Source organism: Perca flavescens, chromosome 1 (genome assembly GCF_004354835.1).
Source record: "Perca flavescens isolate YP-PL-M2 chromosome 1, PFLA_1.0, whole genome shotgun sequence".
Classification (NCBI taxonomy): domain Eukaryota; kingdom Metazoa; phylum Chordata; class Actinopteri; order Perciformes; family Percidae; genus Perca; species Perca flavescens.
The window spans coordinates 29,703,134-29,722,882 of NC_041331.1; the positions used below are offsets into that span (position 1 = coordinate 29,703,134).

General features: G+C 38.6%; 1 protein-coding gene across 1 annotated transcript in view; it reads right to left on the minus strand.

Moving 5' to 3' along the window:
* Positions 1-19,749, minus strand: part of ush2a (Usher syndrome 2A (autosomal recessive, mild)) — a 232,565-nt gene that overhangs the window by 150,419 nt on the left and 62,397 nt on the right. Inside the window, exons 20-29 of the mRNA XM_028606322.1 lie at positions 19,238-19,401; positions 18,620-18,778; positions 18,262-18,490; positions 17,000-17,120; positions 16,477-16,624; positions 14,011-14,292; positions 10,914-11,089; positions 10,122-10,269; positions 4,288-4,394; positions 214-337 (exon numbers count right to left, since the gene is read on the minus strand). Of these exons, the coding sequence (XP_028462123.1) occupies positions 214-337; positions 4,288-4,394; positions 10,122-10,269; positions 10,914-11,089; positions 14,011-14,292; positions 16,477-16,624; positions 17,000-17,120; positions 18,262-18,490; positions 18,620-18,778; positions 19,238-19,401 (1,658 nt within the window). The remainder of the gene's footprint in view (positions 1-213; positions 338-4,287; positions 4,395-10,121; positions 10,270-10,913; positions 11,090-14,010; positions 14,293-16,476; positions 16,625-16,999; positions 17,121-18,261; positions 18,491-18,619; positions 18,779-19,237; positions 19,402-19,749) is intronic.

The window sequence follows — 19,749 nt, forward strand, 5'->3', positions numbered from 1 at the left end:
AGTCATTCTAAAGGAATGTCACTAGAAGACTGAGAGACTGCAATGCGAACTGAACACTGAACGACAAAAATATACTAACAAACACAGGCATGTATCTATGTGTACATAAATTAAGTAAAATTAAGTATAGTATATAGCAATTCATGCACACATGCCGTTCATTTTTCTGATACAAATGCAGATATCTGTTTGTACCTAGATATACTTTCTTACCTGTGAAATCAGTGTTGATAGGAAGGGTGTCACTGGGAAACCGGTAGTAACTGTTTCCTGGAAATCTGGTTCCTCTGACGACAGGACCTTGTGGGTCAGAAAGAGAGACGTCTGTCCTCTCCACCTAAAAAAAAGAAAAGTAATATACTTTTATAATAAGATTAATAAAAATAATAAAAACACAACAATATTAACAGTACCTAATGTCAACTAGTTTATCAAAACTGCAGCCATGAATTGCGATTAGTATGTAATCACATGCTAAAATTTTATGAAAATCATACACTTTGTCGTTACTTTGTTCAACTTCAGCTGAATACATTCAGAACCACAATAAATATTATATTCTCCAAGTCCAGGTAAAATTAAGTCACATAACTAAGTGTACAGCCAGGCTAGCAGCATTAAGAGGCTGTGCTTTGAGCTAAATGCTAGACATGCCCTAAATGACAATGTTAACATTCTGATGCTAAGCAGGTATAATATTTACACCGTGTTCACCATCTTTAACATTTGCTAATTAGCAATAAACACAAAGTCCAGCTTGGGCTGATTTTATTAGTTTTGCTGGTATTTAGTCATAAACCAAAGTTATGATCACCAAAGTCAGTCTTCTGGGTACCAATGTGACAATCCATCGGATAGTTGTTGAGATATTTCAGTCTGGCCAAAAGTGGTGGACTGACAGACAAAACGACCAATTGACTCATTGCCCCACACACACACACACACACACACACACACACACACACACACACACACACACACACACACACACACACACACACACACAAAAACGACTATGCTATGCAGCTTTTTTTAGCTTAATTTACCTTAACTGAACAGCTTCGGAGTCATTGGAATGGTTATACAGTCCCTCCAGAAAAACGTGATTATGCGATCGCATAATTCAATGCATAATCAGCTAAAGTCCGCATATTTATGCGGGGGCCGCATTTTTTTTAAATACGCCGCACTTTCGCCGCATAAATTGCCGATTTCCACGCAAAATATATGGGGCTTGCATGATTTCGTAATCCCCGCATTTTCGTTTAAAAAAAGTCACATACACTACTGGTCAAAAGTTTTAGAACACCCCGATTTTTCCAGGTTTTTATTGAAATTCATGCAGTTCTATGTCTTATTGTACCCTGAAATGAAAGAATAGAACAAATAAATAATTGAAGTTAAAAAAGAAATCATGGAATCAATTTATAAACCAAAATGTATTCTAAATTTTTGACTCATCAAAGTAGCCCCCTTTGGCAGATATAACAGCTGAACACACTCGTGGCATTCTTTCTACAATGGAAATCAAATATTCTTCAGAAAGTTCTTCCCAACTCTGTTGCAGAAGTTCCCATAAATGTGTGGCACTTGTAGGTTGCTTTGCTTTCACTTTTCTGTCCAGTTCATCCCAAACCAGCTCAATGGGGTTTAAGTCTGGTGACTGTGCTGGCCACTCCATGTTTTTAAGCTTACTATCTTGTTCTTTTTTCCTAAGGTAGTTCTGGTATTGCTTGGACATATGTTTTGGGTCATTATCTTGCTGTAGGATGAACCCCTGACCAACTAGGCGCATACCAGAGGGTACTGCATGGCGCTGCAAAATGCTCTCGGAGCCGTTTTGGTTCAGGGTGCCTTTCACTCTCTACAAATCACCGACCCTGGATCCAGCAAAACAGCCCCAGACCATCATGCTTCCTCCTCCATGTTTGACAGTTGATGTCACACACTGAAGAACCATCCTTTCACCTACTCAACGGCGTACAAAAATACTGCGTGATGAACCGAAGATTTCAAATTTTGATTCATCAGTCCATAACACCTTCTTCCAGTCTTCAGTAGTCCATTGTCAGTGTTTCTTGGCCCAGGCAAGCCTCTTTTTCTTATTCTGATGTCTTAGCAATGGCTTTCTTGCTGCAACTCGACCTATCAAACCTGCAGCTCGAAGTCTTCTCTTTACAGTTGAAACTGAGACTTGCTTATTACGACCACTATTAAGCTGTGCTTGAAGCTGTTGTCCTGTGAGCCGCCTATCACGCAAGCTGTTGACTCTCAGAAACTTGTCTTCTGATTCTGTTGTGGCTTTGGGTCTGCCAGACCTCTTCCTGTCAGTTTCCCCCAGTTTCTAAGTGCCTTTTGATGGTGAAGAATACTGTACTCACTGACACCTTGACTTTCTTCGCAATTTCTCTGTAGGAAAGACCAACATTCTTAAGTGATATGATGGTCTGTCTCTCTTCCATTGTTAATTGCCTTTTTCCCGCCATTTTTATGGCAACACACTACTTTCTGCAGTACAATACTGTTCAAATAATGCTCACGAGGGTACGGTACCACAATGTGTTCCAACAATACTTTTATACAAACAGAGGGGGTTTCCAGTAATCCAAACAAGTTGGAACACCTGTGGGAATTGGTAGCACCAACTTTCAAAGCTTGATCAAACTCCATTGCTGCAGAACAGCTTTACATGGTTTACCCATTTCTTGTTCCCTAAAAAAGACCTTTTTGTAAAATACTGAAATGTACATTATTTTTCAGTTGGGTAACCTTATTTTTTTTTAACCTCAGGCAGTCCACCACTTACCTTTGTACCATTTCAAGCTATTCATTGGACTTGAACTGCTAAAATTTCAATAAAAAACTAGAAAAATTGGGGTGTTCTAAAACTTTTGACCAGTAGTGTATATCTTAGTAGAAAGTTGAAAAATGTTGCGTTTATTTAATATAATCAAGGATTTTTGCCCGCAAGAATCACAAAAAAACTCACAAAAAAAAATTCTGGAAGGACTGGTTTTATGACTTTTTTCGAGTTGAATGGTGGTCGTCTCGCTCCCCCCTAGCGCCTGTGAGCGGAAAAACCACCCTTGCAACTTTAGGCCGGCGAGTCGCTGGCCTCAGCGTCAGGAAGTATCGCGTGATATCAGGTCTCGCGATTACTTTTACCGGTACCGACCGAATCACGTCGGTACTACCAAGTATTGGTTCACGTAAAATCAAACGGTGCCAAATTTCGGTACCTGAGAGTAAGCACAAGCTTATCTGTTCTCTCTGCATGTTGACAGCGAGAGGTCCGACACACATACCCACGTGCAGAGGTGCGGACGGAGCAACGTCGGCTCTGCAGTTTTGTTGAAGTTACAAGTGGTTACAAGTGTGGTTACAGTTTTTCAAAACTTCCCGCAGACACCTTTCACCGTAATATGATATTAATAACGAGCCGAAAGCGGTCGCGGTGCTGTTGACATTACATTTCCTATGACACAAGCAGGCACAACGGTGGTTACTGTGCCCTGGGGACTGACTGACAGGCTGAGGTTGTAAGTTAGGCAACTTATTTCTACAGCACCTTTCAGCAACAAGGCAATTCAAAGTGCTTTATATGAATCATTAAAGAGCAATTAAAAACTGCCATGATTAAAATAAAACAAGCTAAAATATGATAATATACAAATACAACAATAAAAGTTACAGTGAGTAAGAAATTTATAATTATCCAATTTAATAGGTTGTAGGGATGGGTTTGGGAAGAGAGAGGGAGGGGTTTTATTTTTGTTTTTGTTTAAATAACAATGTTCTAAGTAAATATGTTTGGAATTATATAAATATATATATATATATAAATTCTTTTGTAATTACAGAAGGAAAGTACTGAAAAAAGTACCGTTGGGTACTGGAACCGAATTCCAGGTACCGGTATCGGTAGTGGTATTGGTTCAGATGCGAAAGGTACCCAAACCCTACTCGCGATGTAACAAATTGCTTCACAGCACTGCACACATACGCCCATTCAGGATCCGGCTAACAAGGTAGCAATGGAGTTTTTCACACTATCGTCATGGCTGAGCTGGCAAAAAAGAAGCAGAAAGCTAGGAAAGCATTGTCGGAGGAACAGACAAAGAGGAAACGGCAGACTGACCAAGTGAGTCAGACACGAGTAAACATAGGAGCTGCCAAATATCTATTCCAAAGCTGTAGCTCTATAGAGCAAAAAAGCGAAAAGCGAGAAAACAGTGAAGAAATGGCCAAAACTGCATAGCGCCACTTTAATTGAATACTCTTACAGACCTGATATAGTGGGTGTGGTCCATTGAGTTGGGCTGGGGGGTCCCAGTCTATCTGAATGGTGGTTTCATTTACTGGATGTAATTGAGGTGGAGACAGTCCTGTTGGAGCTGAGGACAGAAAGGTATAAGAAAAATGAGAGAAATGAGAGACTGAAAGCCAACTCAATGCAAATAAAAATGTTCCTAAGAGTTTAGATTGTTATAATATGTGGATTTTTGAGCTGCCTTATTACTTTTACAAAAGTGCTTTGTTAAGCTTGTCTTAAATGTGAGCACATAAAAAACACTTTAGCAATGCACCATACCTAACATACTCAAAGACATTCTCATGTTGTGGTTGTAATCATTAATAAAATGATTTTTGGATAATTATTTTTTCTTTTTCAGTAGAAACATTTATTTAGCTCATTTATCTCATACCTATTGTATGTCCAGACTGCACAAAAGTCAAATTTTCATTTAACAGAGGGTCAATTTAATTTCCTTCCTTCACTTTAGATGTTAAATTAAATGTCCCTTTGAAACATACTGGCTGCACCTTGAGCCATAGCTTCAACATGTATCACAAATAAATCAACTAGAGACTGGCTGATATGGTGAGCGGAGATATATAGGAATGAAGAGAGAAACATAGCAAGTGATGGACTGGTGTAGAGATGGGAAAGATGGGTGTGCATTAACGTCATTCCATCGTATTTCTGTGCATGTGTGCGTGTGTGTTTCAGTAATGGTCTAAATGGTCTGTGGTAGGAGTAAATTAGCTCTCAGTGACACACGTGCGGACCATCTTTAGTGTGAGTTCTAATAGAGCTCTTAAAAGGGAAGTGGACAGCTTGTCTTAGGCGGCTCATCTTGGCACATCAAACCATAAATTACTGCCAATCGATAGCTTACCAGTCTATTGAAATTGAGCTATGGTGACATTTAGAACATTGACTATGACACACACACACACACACACACACACACACACACACACACACACACACACACACACACACACACACACACACACACACACACACACCCCTTGAAGTGTAGAAAACAAATTCTTTTTGGTTTAATCACAGTCTGAGAAAGAGAGAGAGAGCGTGTGTGTGTGTGTGTGTGTGTGTGTGTGTGTGTGTATTAGGGGCAGGTGGTTAGAAAGTGGGCAGGTAGATGACAATGCACAAATGTTGCTGCTTCAAGATTAAAGAAGATTAAGTGGTATGGCACTGAATCTTTCTGTAGCAGACCTTTATCTAGTGAACAACTGTACATGAGGCAACACAAGCCTTTCACTGCATCAGGGGGCAGACCAGGTTTTTATGGGCTTCTGAGTGAAACCCAGTGGCAAAATGGACCACGCTCTGTTGGTTTTGAGGCTTGATCAAACTGGACTGACCTCAGTGAACTGGAGTGTCCCTGGGTGACGTCCGACTGTGATACTGCAATGTTATTGAAAGTATTAAAACTGATTCACTCACCATAGTAGAGCTATTGTCACCTGCGATGGCACTGGACATCAGTTAGTAAGTGTGTGTACTTTCACAAAGAAGGATTAGACTGGACAGGTTAAAAACTACAGGGAAACGTTTGCCTTCTCTTTCCAGATTACTCCAATTCTCATTCTACAATGTTGGGCAAGTTTAGGAGAAAAATGTCACTTTACCAGTAGAATCTGTGTGTGATCACTTAGTGAAAAGTGCAGAACCCTTTTGTGTAAACAGATTTTGTGTCAAGTATGAACATTTACCCATTTTTTTGTACCTAAAATAGTCTCTTAGGTGATTCTTTTTATTATTACGCAATTTATCATTACACTCCAACAGCTTTTTCCTGGTCTTTATGCAAGTCGTTGTCCAGGAGAATATTGTCTTTTGCACCCAACAGTGCGACATCGGCTGCTGCATTGGCATAATGTTCTTTGGCATCTAATTCCATGACAAACTATTCTTTCAATTTTCATTTTTCAATGATTCAATTTAATGATTTCTAATAATAATGCACTTTATTTTTTCCCTTGGGGAAATTCATTTTTTCATTTTGTTGTTTTTCTTTATTTACAGAGTGTGCACCTTGCCGCAACACAGCACCCAGAGAAGTAAGCTACCAGTCCACACTACATACCTGGTCTCTCTGGCTACCCTATAAGCAGGACTTTAAAGGTCCCATGACATGGTGCTCTTTGGATGCTTTTATATAGGCCTTTGTGGTCCCCTAATACTGTATCTGAAGTCTCTTTCCCATAATTCAGCCTTGGTGCAGAATTACAGCCACTAGAGCCAGTCCCACAATGAGCTTTCCTTACTATGTGCCATTTCTGTGTCTATAGCTATTGAGGAGGAGAGAGGGGGGGCAAGGTGGAGGTTGAGGGTGTGGCCTTGACCAACTGCCACTTTGCTCGTTTGAAAGCCATGATGTCTCTCTTTCTCATGGGCAGGCCAAATTCTCTGGGCGGGCAAAGCAGAGAAAGGGGAGGTAACCTTGCTGGAGGTAACCTCCTTATGACCTCATAAGGACCAAGATTCCAGATCGGCCCATCTGAGCTTTCATTTTCTCAAAGGCAGAGCAGGATACCCAGGGCTCGATTTACACCTACCGCCATTTCTAGCCACTGGGCGACCATAGGCAGGCTGGAGGAACTCATATTAATGTTAAAACACCTCATAAAGTGAAATTTGCATGCCATGGGACCTTTAAACTATGTTGTCATAAATTGTTTAAACTAAGGATTTATGTCAAGAAAGAGCGTGTCAGAGAAAACAAAAAATCTTGCATATCAGGAAAAAAACATAACAAAACTTTTCTCCCTAGTGACCCATGGTATTCTAATCCTGTGTAGTCCTGTAGTATTCATATGAATGTATGTATTCATGTATGGTATCTACTTGTTAATTAATTGAAATGTACTTAACACTATGACACATCCAGTTTGACGAAAGCCACTTGCCTTATCATGCATGTGCTCAAACACGCACATGTACACCCACACACAAGGTTAACAGTCCACCAGAAAGGTTAATTTTAGCTGCCGACATGGTAATGAAGCAGCTAAATCATGAGCCAGCTCCCAGAAGCAATTGTGCATGTGTGTGTTTTCTGTTTTTACAACGACTGACATGTCTTAACAGGCTCTTAGCGTACAGTTACACCACGCACACAAGCACACCACTTATTGACATCGCGATCCCTTGCCATGCATATTTCTCTCCTCAAGAAGGGCCTCAGGCCAATTATGCGTAAATCAATAAAGTTCCTGTTCTGTTGAGTGGTGTTACAGTGTGAGTGTGTATGTGTATATGTCTCTCTGTGTGTATGTCTTGTAGAACAAGCCTTTATGGATGTAGGATACATAAAACATCACCATCAGCCCCTGATTAGCCACTCACTTTACGTCTTGATCGATAACTTTGTGGAAAGACGCACACATTGAAACAATTGCAAATGCATCCACACACATGGACAGAGAGCTCGCTCCTTGTGTCGTAATGTCTGTCTCAGTGTGCACGCTAATGTTCAGTCATGTGCTTTGGTGTAACTCCAGTGGTTTCGCAGATGCTGTCTGCTCACTTACAGCAGATGGTAGCTGGCTCTAATGGCCCAGCCTTATGTGTGGTAGATTTATCAGGACATCAGTACCACGCTCAAGTACACCTTACCAGGAGTACCACAAGGTGAGGTTAAATCCCTCCAAAAATCTCCAGTTTCATTTAGGGGATATCACAATGTTCTTTTCATTTATGTAAAATACAATTTTAGGACCTTTTTGGACAAATCAGGCAGAATTGTTCAATGGAGGGCCAAAATATGCTACAAATTGTTGGGTGAAGAAACTTAAGGAGGTACATATAAACATACTTATCATAATACATTCAGCTCTGTGAATTTTGCATCAACATTAAAAGATGTCTTAAGAAGAAATAATAAAGTAAGCAATTGTGGCGAAAAATATCTAAACTTTTTTTGTAGTAGTACTTGGATTTGTTTGGATTTCTCTCTGCAGGGTAAGAATGGGTATAAAGGGATTTGGATTTCCCTAGAAAAGGAATAATATTTGACTTAGCACAGAGGAAAGAGGGTTGATTTGCATTTAACAGGCTGTCAAAACTGATTCTGAATGCATAGAAAATGACAAAACTAAACTAAAATCAGATTATATATGTATATTGCAATTATGACCTGACTAATTCAAATTTAGACTTTTTTTCTGTAAGAGCAGAAATCCGTCCAAGAAAAACTGTAATAAGGTATGTATTATGGTTGTCTACAAATTAAATAACAGTAAAAAAAATAAATTGTATGCATATGTATTAAACATGTTCATAAATTGTATAGAAATGTACAAATATTGTAGTATAGCACATATACTACTTATTGTTGAGGTTACAAAAGAAAAACTATTTTAATACACTAAAGGGGGTATGCACCTCCTGATAGATTAGACTATGCTCTAAAAAATATAAAAATTTTTGTGAAAAAACCATTTTAAACTGAATGAGAAAATGTGATATGAGGTGTGAAGCTACGACAGAAGCCCAACACCCAATAGAGTAGCACATGCTATGCAGATTAAAAAAGAAATCTGCCAAACGGCATATGCCACTATCATTTCTTATAGTTGAAACAAGGGACATCTTTGGTGTTGGATGAAACAAAATGGTGGCAACAGATGTGGCTGTTAAAAATACATTCAAAAAGTCAACTGGGTACAATAAGCCATATTGTATTGCACTGTATTACAGTCAGGAGAAGTCTTTGGAATCACTTGAAATAAACATTGTCGCTGTGTCAACAGATGCAGCCATTAAAAGAACATTTAAATTGTCCACCGATTACAATATGAAGTATCATTCATCACAATAAACACAAGGAAGGACTTTTTGAGAATTGTATGAAATGAAAATATTGGCTATGTTAACAGATGTAGCTGCTTAGAGTAAGTTCAAAAGCTCAAATCCCTGAGCAAGTATTTATAGATGAAAGGTTTTTTTTTTTTACAACCAGCGCGCCCATTGTCTATTCACCTGAAGGGATAAACAAAACAAAATGAAAAAAGACACAAAATGAGCAGCAAGAGTAGAGACCATGAGTGAACAGATGGAAAAGTGTGTGTGTGTGTGTGCAATATGTTTATTGCAGTGATTCATGTTCCATGTGCTATTTTGTATTTAAGTGAAAGTGCCAGGTAGAGATAGAAGTGAAGGATGTATTGAGTGAAAAAGTGAGAAAGCAACAGATTGTCAGAGAGAAAGACATGAATAAAAATTCTCTAAGTGTGAGTGTCTATGTCATCCTGCACTGATCAATTATTGCTAATCTCAGTCCCATAGATTTGTGCCAGAGTTATTAAACACAGCTAATTCATTCTACTTCTATAATGGTTATAAATTTAAAATAGAGAGAGAGACACGGTATGTGTGTTTCTGTATCTCTGTGTGTGTCTGATTCATGACCAGCAGGAAGAGTGTGCTACGCCACATTTTTCTCCTTGTAATTAACAGTAAATTGTTTTTACTGCCGCACGCCATGAATATCCCCTCTGGTTAACACGACCAATGCTGTCGCAACTCAAGTACCCAATGACTGACTGTGCGCTTTTGGATGTGTGTGTGCATATGTCAGAGGCTTGTGTTGCCGTTGTTATGAAGAGAATACCACACACTTTAACGATTCAATACTGCACGCAGTATGTAACTGAACTGCTATTATCCGTCTATATATTTTGGCACTATCAGCGGTTCCCTATTTTCAAACTTATTTTCTACAAAGCTAATTACATTTGTGATGCCATGTGAACCTTTGTTTCTGTTTGTATCCATGTGTGTTTGTGTGCATATCTTTTTATTTTACCTGCTGGTAGGGTCCGTCCTGTGCTTGGCAGACTGGAAATGCAACCTGTATTTGTGCAGAGTGTAACAGTGAAGTTGTACACATGGTAAGGCTTTAGTCCTTTTACTAAATAAACAGGCTGTGACGATGGTCCCACCCTATGCAAGACCTGGAAAAGGGAGACAAAGAGGGAATTAAAACTTGTTTTGACAATTCACGTTTTACTTAATTAGGAAGAAAAGAGGATACAAACAGAAGCAAGAACCAGGAGTCAAAGACAGTGACCTCAGCACCTAACTTCTTACACACACACACACACACACACACACACACACACACACACACACACACACACACACACACACACACACACACTCTGATGATAGTAGCTGTCCACATGACCTGACAACCCATACAATACAGCTGCACCATTAATTGTGTAATAACTGTGACCATCAGACAACCATGTTTAATTAAACATAATCTGGTAAGAGAGCACTGCTTTAATTTTAGAGTGCCTGACATATCCAATCAAATCACAATTCATTAAATTGTCTGGCCAGTTAAAAATGTTTGGGTCAATTGCATATTTATTAATTCTCTGATTCCAAAACTTTACAGCTACTGCAGGTGAGAATATTTTCTACAATAAAAGCATTATGAAACATCAGTTTTACAGAGGATGAGCTAATTCAACAGCATAACAAAAAAAAAACTATATATAGAGCCTTTTTACCTTGACATCTAACCTAGGGTGCAATTTTCACTCAAAGTTCTATAGCTGTCCTACTCATTATGTGCGTAGCGTCTTACCTGACTAACAACTGGAGGAGCATAGGGATTTTTGGTCTGTTCAGAGAGCAAGTTGACTCGATATTCTGTGACTTGTCCTCTGGCGATGATCCCTTGACCCTCAGTAGAGTTCCAAGCAACTTTGAGACTGGTAGATGACAGTGCAAACACTTCTGGAGGAGCCATCAACTCTGGGACTGGAAACATGGCCACACATATATGTATAAATTATACAGGTCAAACCATATTTAGCCATTTGTTAATGATAAACTAATTATTAACTAAAAAATCATGTAGGGTGGGATTGATTCAGAGCTAATTTGTAAAATGACTTATTGAAAAAATGTGGTTTATCATTAACTATTAGCTTATAACTATTAGCTATCTCACTAGCGAACATTAACAGAAACTTATTTTTCTGCTTGAAACAAAATCTGCAACTGTAAAGTTCACCATAATGTATCTCACATCAGTGACAATCAATCAATCAATCTGGAAATGTTTAACTGAAATTTAAGATCATGTTACTGTGTGTTTGAACAGCAAATGATTTAAAGTAGGGCTACACAATATATTGTTTTTTATCGTCATAGCAATGTCAACTTGCAAGACATCGCGAAAGACTGCGATATTGCACTTTAAATATACTAACAATGTATTAAATTACATTTTGTCTGTAGGCGTTATTTTGTCTGATAAGTGGCATGCTGTTTATTTTTGGGCCAATCAGATAGACCCCTCGCCATAAGGCACCATCTGATTGGTCAGAATCTGAATGTGAGTAAGGTTTATTAGACTAGTGCTGCCATACTACTCTGCATGGTTGAAAGAGGAAAGTGTGACAAGTGCAGGTGAAAGTTTGAATGCTTTCTTTAAATATTAGTTTTTCTAAAATTATACTTTAAAACAATCCCAATATATCGCCTTACACACAGTATTGAAATATATTGCAATATATATTGAATCGTGACCCATGTATCGTGATACGTATCGTAACGCCAGATCCTTGCCAATACACAGCCCTAGAACTGAGTACAATTTAATATCTATTTATTCATTGCATGTAATATCATTATTGCGATATTTAACATTATCGTATATTGAATGTTTTATGTTGTTAATCTCTGAGATGTACAGTTTTAGACTATGAAACATTGTTTTTGATTTTTCTAATTTTTTTTGTAAAGTTTTCCTTTGACTGCTACCTAATACATTAAAAATTAACCTTTTACAGTGAGTTAATTAAAAATGAAATACTAATTTAGACACAATGACATACATTCAAAATCATTGACTTAGTAAGATATAATGTGGATTTAATGGATTTAAGTATTCCATAATTCTACGGTTATGATAGCCACTATTACATGACAGATTAGAGAGAAGGATTCTTTTATTCTACTGTTGATGGCATCTAGCTGTGAAATATGCTGTGAAATGTGATTCATGGAAGACATAACCACAGTCATATTCTTTCTTTCTAACACAGCGCACGCACGTGCACAAACACTGACACACACTCCACATTTAAAATGGTGTTATCATATGCTTGTTATCCAGACACATAGCTTAGAGTGATGTTGGAGGCAATCGTTTAGTCCTAATGAGCCATATCATTTATTTGAAATTCAAATACCTTAATGAGTTTCCCCTCCCCCACACGCAGTTTATATTTCCTCCCTCCTTCCTTTCTCTACATTCCTTTTGACAAATGTCTGTGTTTTTATTTAATACAATTATATTTTGTATTACATGCATCAGCAAAGTTCTCTGATGGATAGATGTTGACCAATACATCACTTGATTACATTACCCAGATCTCTGATTTCTGTCATCATTTTAATATTATTTATTTTATATATATATTTTTTGCTGCATTTTTCTGACTAAGGAAAGGTCAAAACCACAGCATCCACAAACTATTTTGGATCCCAAACAACAAATCTAATCAAATCTAATATAAAGATTACAGCAATAGCCATTTTCTAATCTTTCTGATTTATTTACTCACCTACCTACCTACCTTACTACCGAGGAGCAACCACGCCTGACTAGATTTATATTAGATGAAGTCAAATTTAGGCCATAACTTCTAGTATAAAAAATGTGTTTGTAGAAAGTCCTCTTTACAAATAGATATTATTTCGTTTTGTATATGGAGAACAAAATGCTGCACAATGGTTTAACTAGACTTGACAATTGAAAGGGCAGAAGGAATAGAAGAAATCAGTCATTTGTAAAAGAAACTGGAAGTGAAATGAATGGTGGTGGGGACGTTGGTGGCGGGGGTGTCGTGCCAGAACTGGAGCCGGCAACGGGACCGGCTTCGGGCAGCCGCTCCGGACACCACGGTAGAGGCTAGAAGTCAAAGAGGACACGGAGGAAGCGAAGAAGAGAAGAGAGTGACCGGGCTGCCGTTGGACAACTCGGACTGGCTCTAGGCGAGAGCTTCGCGAAATAACAGGCTGCAAGACAGACAGCGAGCTGGCCATCTTGTTGTGTCTGTTAAACCACTGTAGTAAGTAATATTAGCTGACTTGCTACATCTTGTTTTGTTGCACTTGCTTGATGTTTGGCTGTTAGTAAAGTTGTCGACTCGCTACATTTTGATCATGAGTAATATAATCATAACAAAAGCATGTTTACAGCTGTCTATATTTACGACAGCAGTGTATAGAGTAATAACACTCTGAAACTGTAGGGGCGCCAAATCACAATATTTTTAAAACGTTTTGCAGTGTTGCTATCAATTGCAAGAGAGACCTTGGGAGTTTGAATGGGAAGATGGATGTAGTACGGGATGTTCACAGTATGGAGCCAGCATCTAATGGTCATGGGAGAAACTTCAGCTTTAAAAAAATAAATAAAAAAAATAAATGTGGAATTGGCCTCACCATTCAGCCATGGTTGTCTAACCTGTAACAACACTATGTCTGATGTCTAATCATTGTTGGTAAAAGACTAACTGAAAAAATATCTACCTAACTGAAATTTGAAAAGTGAATTGATTTAACTTGGCTCTTTCATTGAACTCGGATACACTCCATGACTGAATGACAAAAGATCCATGTAAGCTTAGTTTAACCATGATCATGATCTACTGTATACATGTACAAACCTCCCTCCATGGTGCGTGCTGTGGTCCACCCTGATGTGACACTTCCTGCCATATTGATGCTCACGACTCTCATCTGATAGGTGGAAAACGCCTGCAGACTTCCAACAATGGTACTGCTCTCAAGGGGTGAAACTGTGCTCCTATTGGTTAGCTGTGCTTCTGGGGAAACACTTGGATCCAACCAACCAGCGCTGAAGAACACTCTCTTCTCAACAGCAGGGCTAGAAGGGTTTTGTGATTCCGTTGGTCCACGTAGAAAGACTTCATACCTTGTTATAACACCTGTACAGAAAGCAAAATAGTTAAAAACAAAACAAAAGAGGGCGTGTGCAAAAGATTAGTACAGATGATTACAACAAAACTAAACAGTTATTTCAGAAATTAAATAAGAGATGCAACAATTGCAGCTATGGGAATTGTTAGGGAAACATTGCACCAGTTTTCTTTTTTTTTTATCCTAGCTTTTTTTATTGAATTAAAAGTGCCAATTCAGCCTGTTTATGATAAAAGAGTCAAAGCATGAAGTGTGTATTAGAAACTGCAGCCCTGCTTAATACTTATCCCTATTGGCAACAGGATGCTAACATTTGTACATTTTCTTTAATACAGTAATGTTGTTTTGAGGAAAATCTAACACCATGAATAATGAGAAAGCCCTGGCCAGTGTTTGGCCCTGTAGTAGAAAACATGCTAATAATGACTTAGTCCTGGCTAGTCCTGTTTAGCTCTCTGGTGGAAACCAGTCTATTGTCCCAATCTCTCATGCTCTATTCCACTTGTTAATAAGAAAATGACTGGTTTAGGATGAGGACAGAGCAGGCAGCACCAAAATACAATAAGAGACTTAAAGACCCACAATGGAATAGATGAGTGTCCAAATGCTGTTATAAAATACAAATAAAATAAAATAGAGGCTAAACGTAGAACCTCTCTTTACACTGCCCTCTCATTATTCTTTTTATTTCCTTTACACCAATGTCTTTATTCCTTACACTCATCACACATTACCTTTTTTCAAGGTTGTCTACTCCCTTTCTCACCCCTCTAATATCAAATAGTTTGCTACAACATTAGTTCATTTGAATACTTATGGCTGTAAACCAGCTTTAGGCCCCGAAAATATTCTTGGAAACTGTACTGAACTGACAATCCTTCCTACCTCTCTACTAAATACAGCAAATGTTGAAAAATGGACAATAAATAATGGACCTTGCGTTATCTATTCATGTGTTCATATATCAATATTTCTGCATTAAAAAGGTCTAAAAAAATGACTACATCTATGTTATGTATTTGTTGTTGTGTGCTTACATTATCTCAAATGTTTATAACAATGTTTAAACCCAGAAATATCTGTAATTTTAATCAAGAGCATGTCATTTGGTCGCATGTCAATGGTGTCCTTAAACCCCTCTAGTTTCTCTAACTTTCAGCAAAACACAGGAAACGCCAGGAAACACCAGTTGATACGTTCAAGAGTAATTGTAACAAAGAATTATACTCAGTAACAGTAATGCAGCATTTTTTCATTAACTACATGCCAATAGGGTTATATTTAAACGTAACGTGAATAAAACTTTAATAAATAAACTCATCGGTGAACAGATACATTTTTATCGGCAATAGTGTTTTTTTTAACAATAAAAAAACAACTCACATGATCCCATGCTACTTCACGTATGGCATCAAAAAGTCTATTTTCGATTGAGAGACCCCTAGTTGCATATGTAATTACATATGTACTTTAATCCATGTTTGTAGTTGAGACTACCAACTCAGCTCAATCAAGAAAAATGACAGGGCTGGCCAAGTCAAGGAACAAACCCAGATCAAAAAAGGTGAGGTGTACAGGAGAGGACTGAGATTAAAGTAAAGAGTCCAGTTGAGAACTACGTACATCAACCATTCTTTAAACAATAAACTGAAGACAGAGAACATAGAGGAAAAAGATGCAGAGTAACCCATGTAAAAAATCTTAGTATGACACTGGGAGGGAAAAAGATTAACAGAGAGAGAAAAATAATTGAGACACACAAACAGAGAGAGAAACCCAGGTTACAGGGCTTTGTACGACACTGAGCCTTAGAGCCATTACAAAGCTTTCTGGATTTACCAAAGGCAGTTCCAGTTCAGTGCATGTGTGTGTGTGTGTGTGTGTGTGTGTGTGTGTGTGTGTGTGTGTTAGTTGATTCTCACACCTCTTTAGTGACACAAGCCTAAAAACCATGCTACTAAATGTGTGTGCGTGTTAGTGTGTGTGTGTGTGTGTGTGTGTGTGTGATTATCCTACTGTATTATTTATTCTGACATGGACATAAATAATGTATTTGTAATGTCATGTAATTGTAATGTGCTTCTAATAAACACACATACATGTGTGCATTTTTAATTGCATGGATGTGTGTACAGTTTGTCTTTTGTGCATGTCTTTCTGTAGTTTCTCGTGTTGTATGTTTGGGGTCCTACCATTTGGCTGACTGGGGGGCTCCCAGGAAGCATTCAGTGTATGTGGTCCTGTAGCAGTGACTCTGGGTGGGGGTTGGTTTTGTGGGGGAGCAGAGGCTGTCAGAAGAGACAGTGGTGGGGTAGAGGTGCACCCCCCAGAAGAGCACGCCTGCAGACAAGGTTAGGATTCTGTCATTTTCATTTCGCAATGCTGGAAATGTGCATAGGTTGTGGCTCAAGCATACTTGCTATATCCTTTTGAAGATATAGATGCTTCACATATCTATCTTTGTTATTGGGAATTAGGGTATATATATAAATAATAATAACTTTATTTATATAGCACCTTTAAAAAAAGCAAGGCAAACAACTAAACAGAGGGCCCAAAAAGCGCAAAAAAAGGTAATGAGATGACAAAATAAGCATACAGTATTTATAGAATAGAGATCAATAGCAATAACAGATACAGATCCGAAGGAACAATACAATGAGACAATGAAAATAATGGGAATGGGAATAAAAGCAGAGTAAATACCCCACCTACCTCCAGTATTACAGTGTATTGGGTGAAGGGCTTTAGACCGCCTGCCACAGCCTCTGTAGATAAGCCTGTGTAGTGAATGACAGCCTCTGCTCCACTAGACTCCATGGAGGATAAGACAAACCTGTGGGAGACAAAAAAACTGTGGTAATCAATTCCACTTTTCTTCATTTTTCATGCCAATAGGTCACATGGTTTTGTAATCTGGCTCCTGTAAAAACTAGTGCTGGAATGTTACAGAGGCGAGAGGATTTGTACCATGTAAACTGCAATGTCGCTGGTTTGAATAGTAGGCAGCAATTTAGAGGTCCAGGCTATTGTTGCAGGTCTTCCCCCTGTCTCCCTACAATTTCTGTCTGAACTCTCGACTATACAAATGTAAGCAAAAATGCCACAAAAATAATCTTAAAAATATTTAAATAAATAAAGACTAGTGCTAGTCTACCCCTCCTGTTTCAAACTTTCAAAGTTTCTCTCTTTACCTTCCAACTTGACCGATCCTTTCCATTCATACGTCTATCCTTGAACTCTTCCCGTTGTTCATATCCTCCGTCAGTATCTTACTGTATCATACCACTTATTGATATTCCCAACTCTACCTACATCAACATGTTTCTCTTAAATTGTCCATATTTTATTTTTGTACCCTGAGGGAAACTGGGTTTGAGCCAAATAAAATGTTTTCCTTACCTCCTTCCCCATCTTGACTCTGCACCAACTGTGCATACTGTACTGCACATCCTTTGATTCTTCATAGCCTTCCAGCAAAGTATACGTTTTCCTATTCTTCCCTTCTGTTTCCACAAGTCCTACCCTTGGTTTCCCTTTGCATCTGCTGTTCTCTGTCTCTCTTCTCCTTTAATTATTATATCATGGGCTCAACCTAACTGAAGCTTTCCAAGTCCCCCTTCTCCTCAATTTCTTTTCACTGTCAGTAATCTCAATATTTTGCTTGAAGGGATTAACAATTCTGAATGTTTTGTAATGAATTGTATCTTTCAGAGGGCTTCAATAGATCACTCATCCTAGTTGGCTACTTTTAGCACATGTACCCTCAAGCTGTACTGTTAGAAGATGAATGATTTACTTTGATCATGGCAATATTTTCGGCGGTCAGCTTCAGTCAGAGACACAACACAGACTATAGATAGAGCAACTGAAAATTGTTTCTCATTTTAAAGACCCACAATTTGGATTGGACCTGAATCTGAATTTTGACTTCAGTCCAGGGTGCTCTCCCTCTAAACCTCCCCCTTCTTCCTTACCTTTCCACTGGGCCTGTATCATTTCGTGGTGGGCTCCAGCTAAAGCTAGCGGTGGTTGGACCAGGTCGTCCCACAAGATGTAAATGGAGCTGTTCTGCTTCCGGCGGTGCACTGAAAGTTTGATATGAGGCTGATGCACTTATTGTCGCACCGGCCACATTAGCTGTTATAAGCCAGTAAGAGTAGTTGGTGTAGGGAAACAAACCAGTGTCTTCAAATGATTCAGGGCCTGAAAGAAAAGGGGGGAGAAGAAAGGAGTAAGATGGGAAAGGAGTTGGGAAAACAATGTTTGTTTCATATGTATTTGAAATAGTAAGAAGGAGATTAAAGTTGTTTGAAAACCTGTGTGGATACTTACTGAAAGGATAGTGACTGTGGATGCTGTGCACTGACTGTCCATCCCTGATGAGTGTGTAGTCAAGTCTGTTTGAGTTTGGGGAGTCAGGTGGATGCCAAAAGAGATGAATGGAAGAATAACTGAGAGCAAAACCTACTGGTGCAGGTTGCTGGGAGGGTGCTGCACAGACAAGAGACAACAAGAGTGAAAGAGATAAACAGTGATAGATATAGACTAAACAGATACAATTATGTAATTTTACAGGGACAATATATAATAATTAGAGCATGTTGCTTTTGTGTAAATGTGTTACTAGTGTCAGCAATATGTCAGCAAGGTCCCCAAAATCAGACTGCATAGAATTAGTTTTTACATCATTGATGTACTGAATCTTTGCTGATGCTTTCAGGAATAGTTCAACAATACACTTGTTTGCTTTCTTGCAGAGAGTAAGATGAGAAGATTGATACCACTCTGATTTGTGTACGAATATGAAGCTACAGGTAGCAGCCGGTTAGCTTATATTATCTTAGCGCAAAAAACGGAAACAGGGTGAAACAGCTAGCCTTTAAGCTAGTGTGTGTGGATTAGTGTTTGTGTGTGTGTGTGTGTGTGTGTGTGTTAGCATGTAAAACAGACCTTTACTGCAGCCAAAGTGGCTCTCAGGGTCGAAATGACTCGCTCCAGGTTGACACATATCACACCGCTCTCCAGTTACCAGCGGCTTACACACACAAACCCCTGAGTCTGGATGACATGAACTATTGACACTGCCCACCGGGTCACATGCACAAGGCTGGCATCTAGTCAAGCAAAGAAAAAAAGATCATGAAGACGTTTTGTACAGTTTGCAATTTTCATTCATGTCTACACCTAGGTGGTTGGAAACAACATCAAAACACTAATCATGACCAGAACCTGGTTAGACAGAAATTGTAACTTTTGAATTGCTTATAAATGAACAAAAGACTTTGTCTTCCTTTTGCTTCCAGGGTTGGATGATTGCATAGTTGTAAAATAATGCTGTCATAGAAGCTCCTAGAGTAAATGCTATTACTTGGGTGTGGATGGTAGGCCAATTTTGAAATGTAAAAAAAATGTATCTGCATTAGTGTGCAAATGTTTAAGGATAACTTGTGAAAGGGTATGTG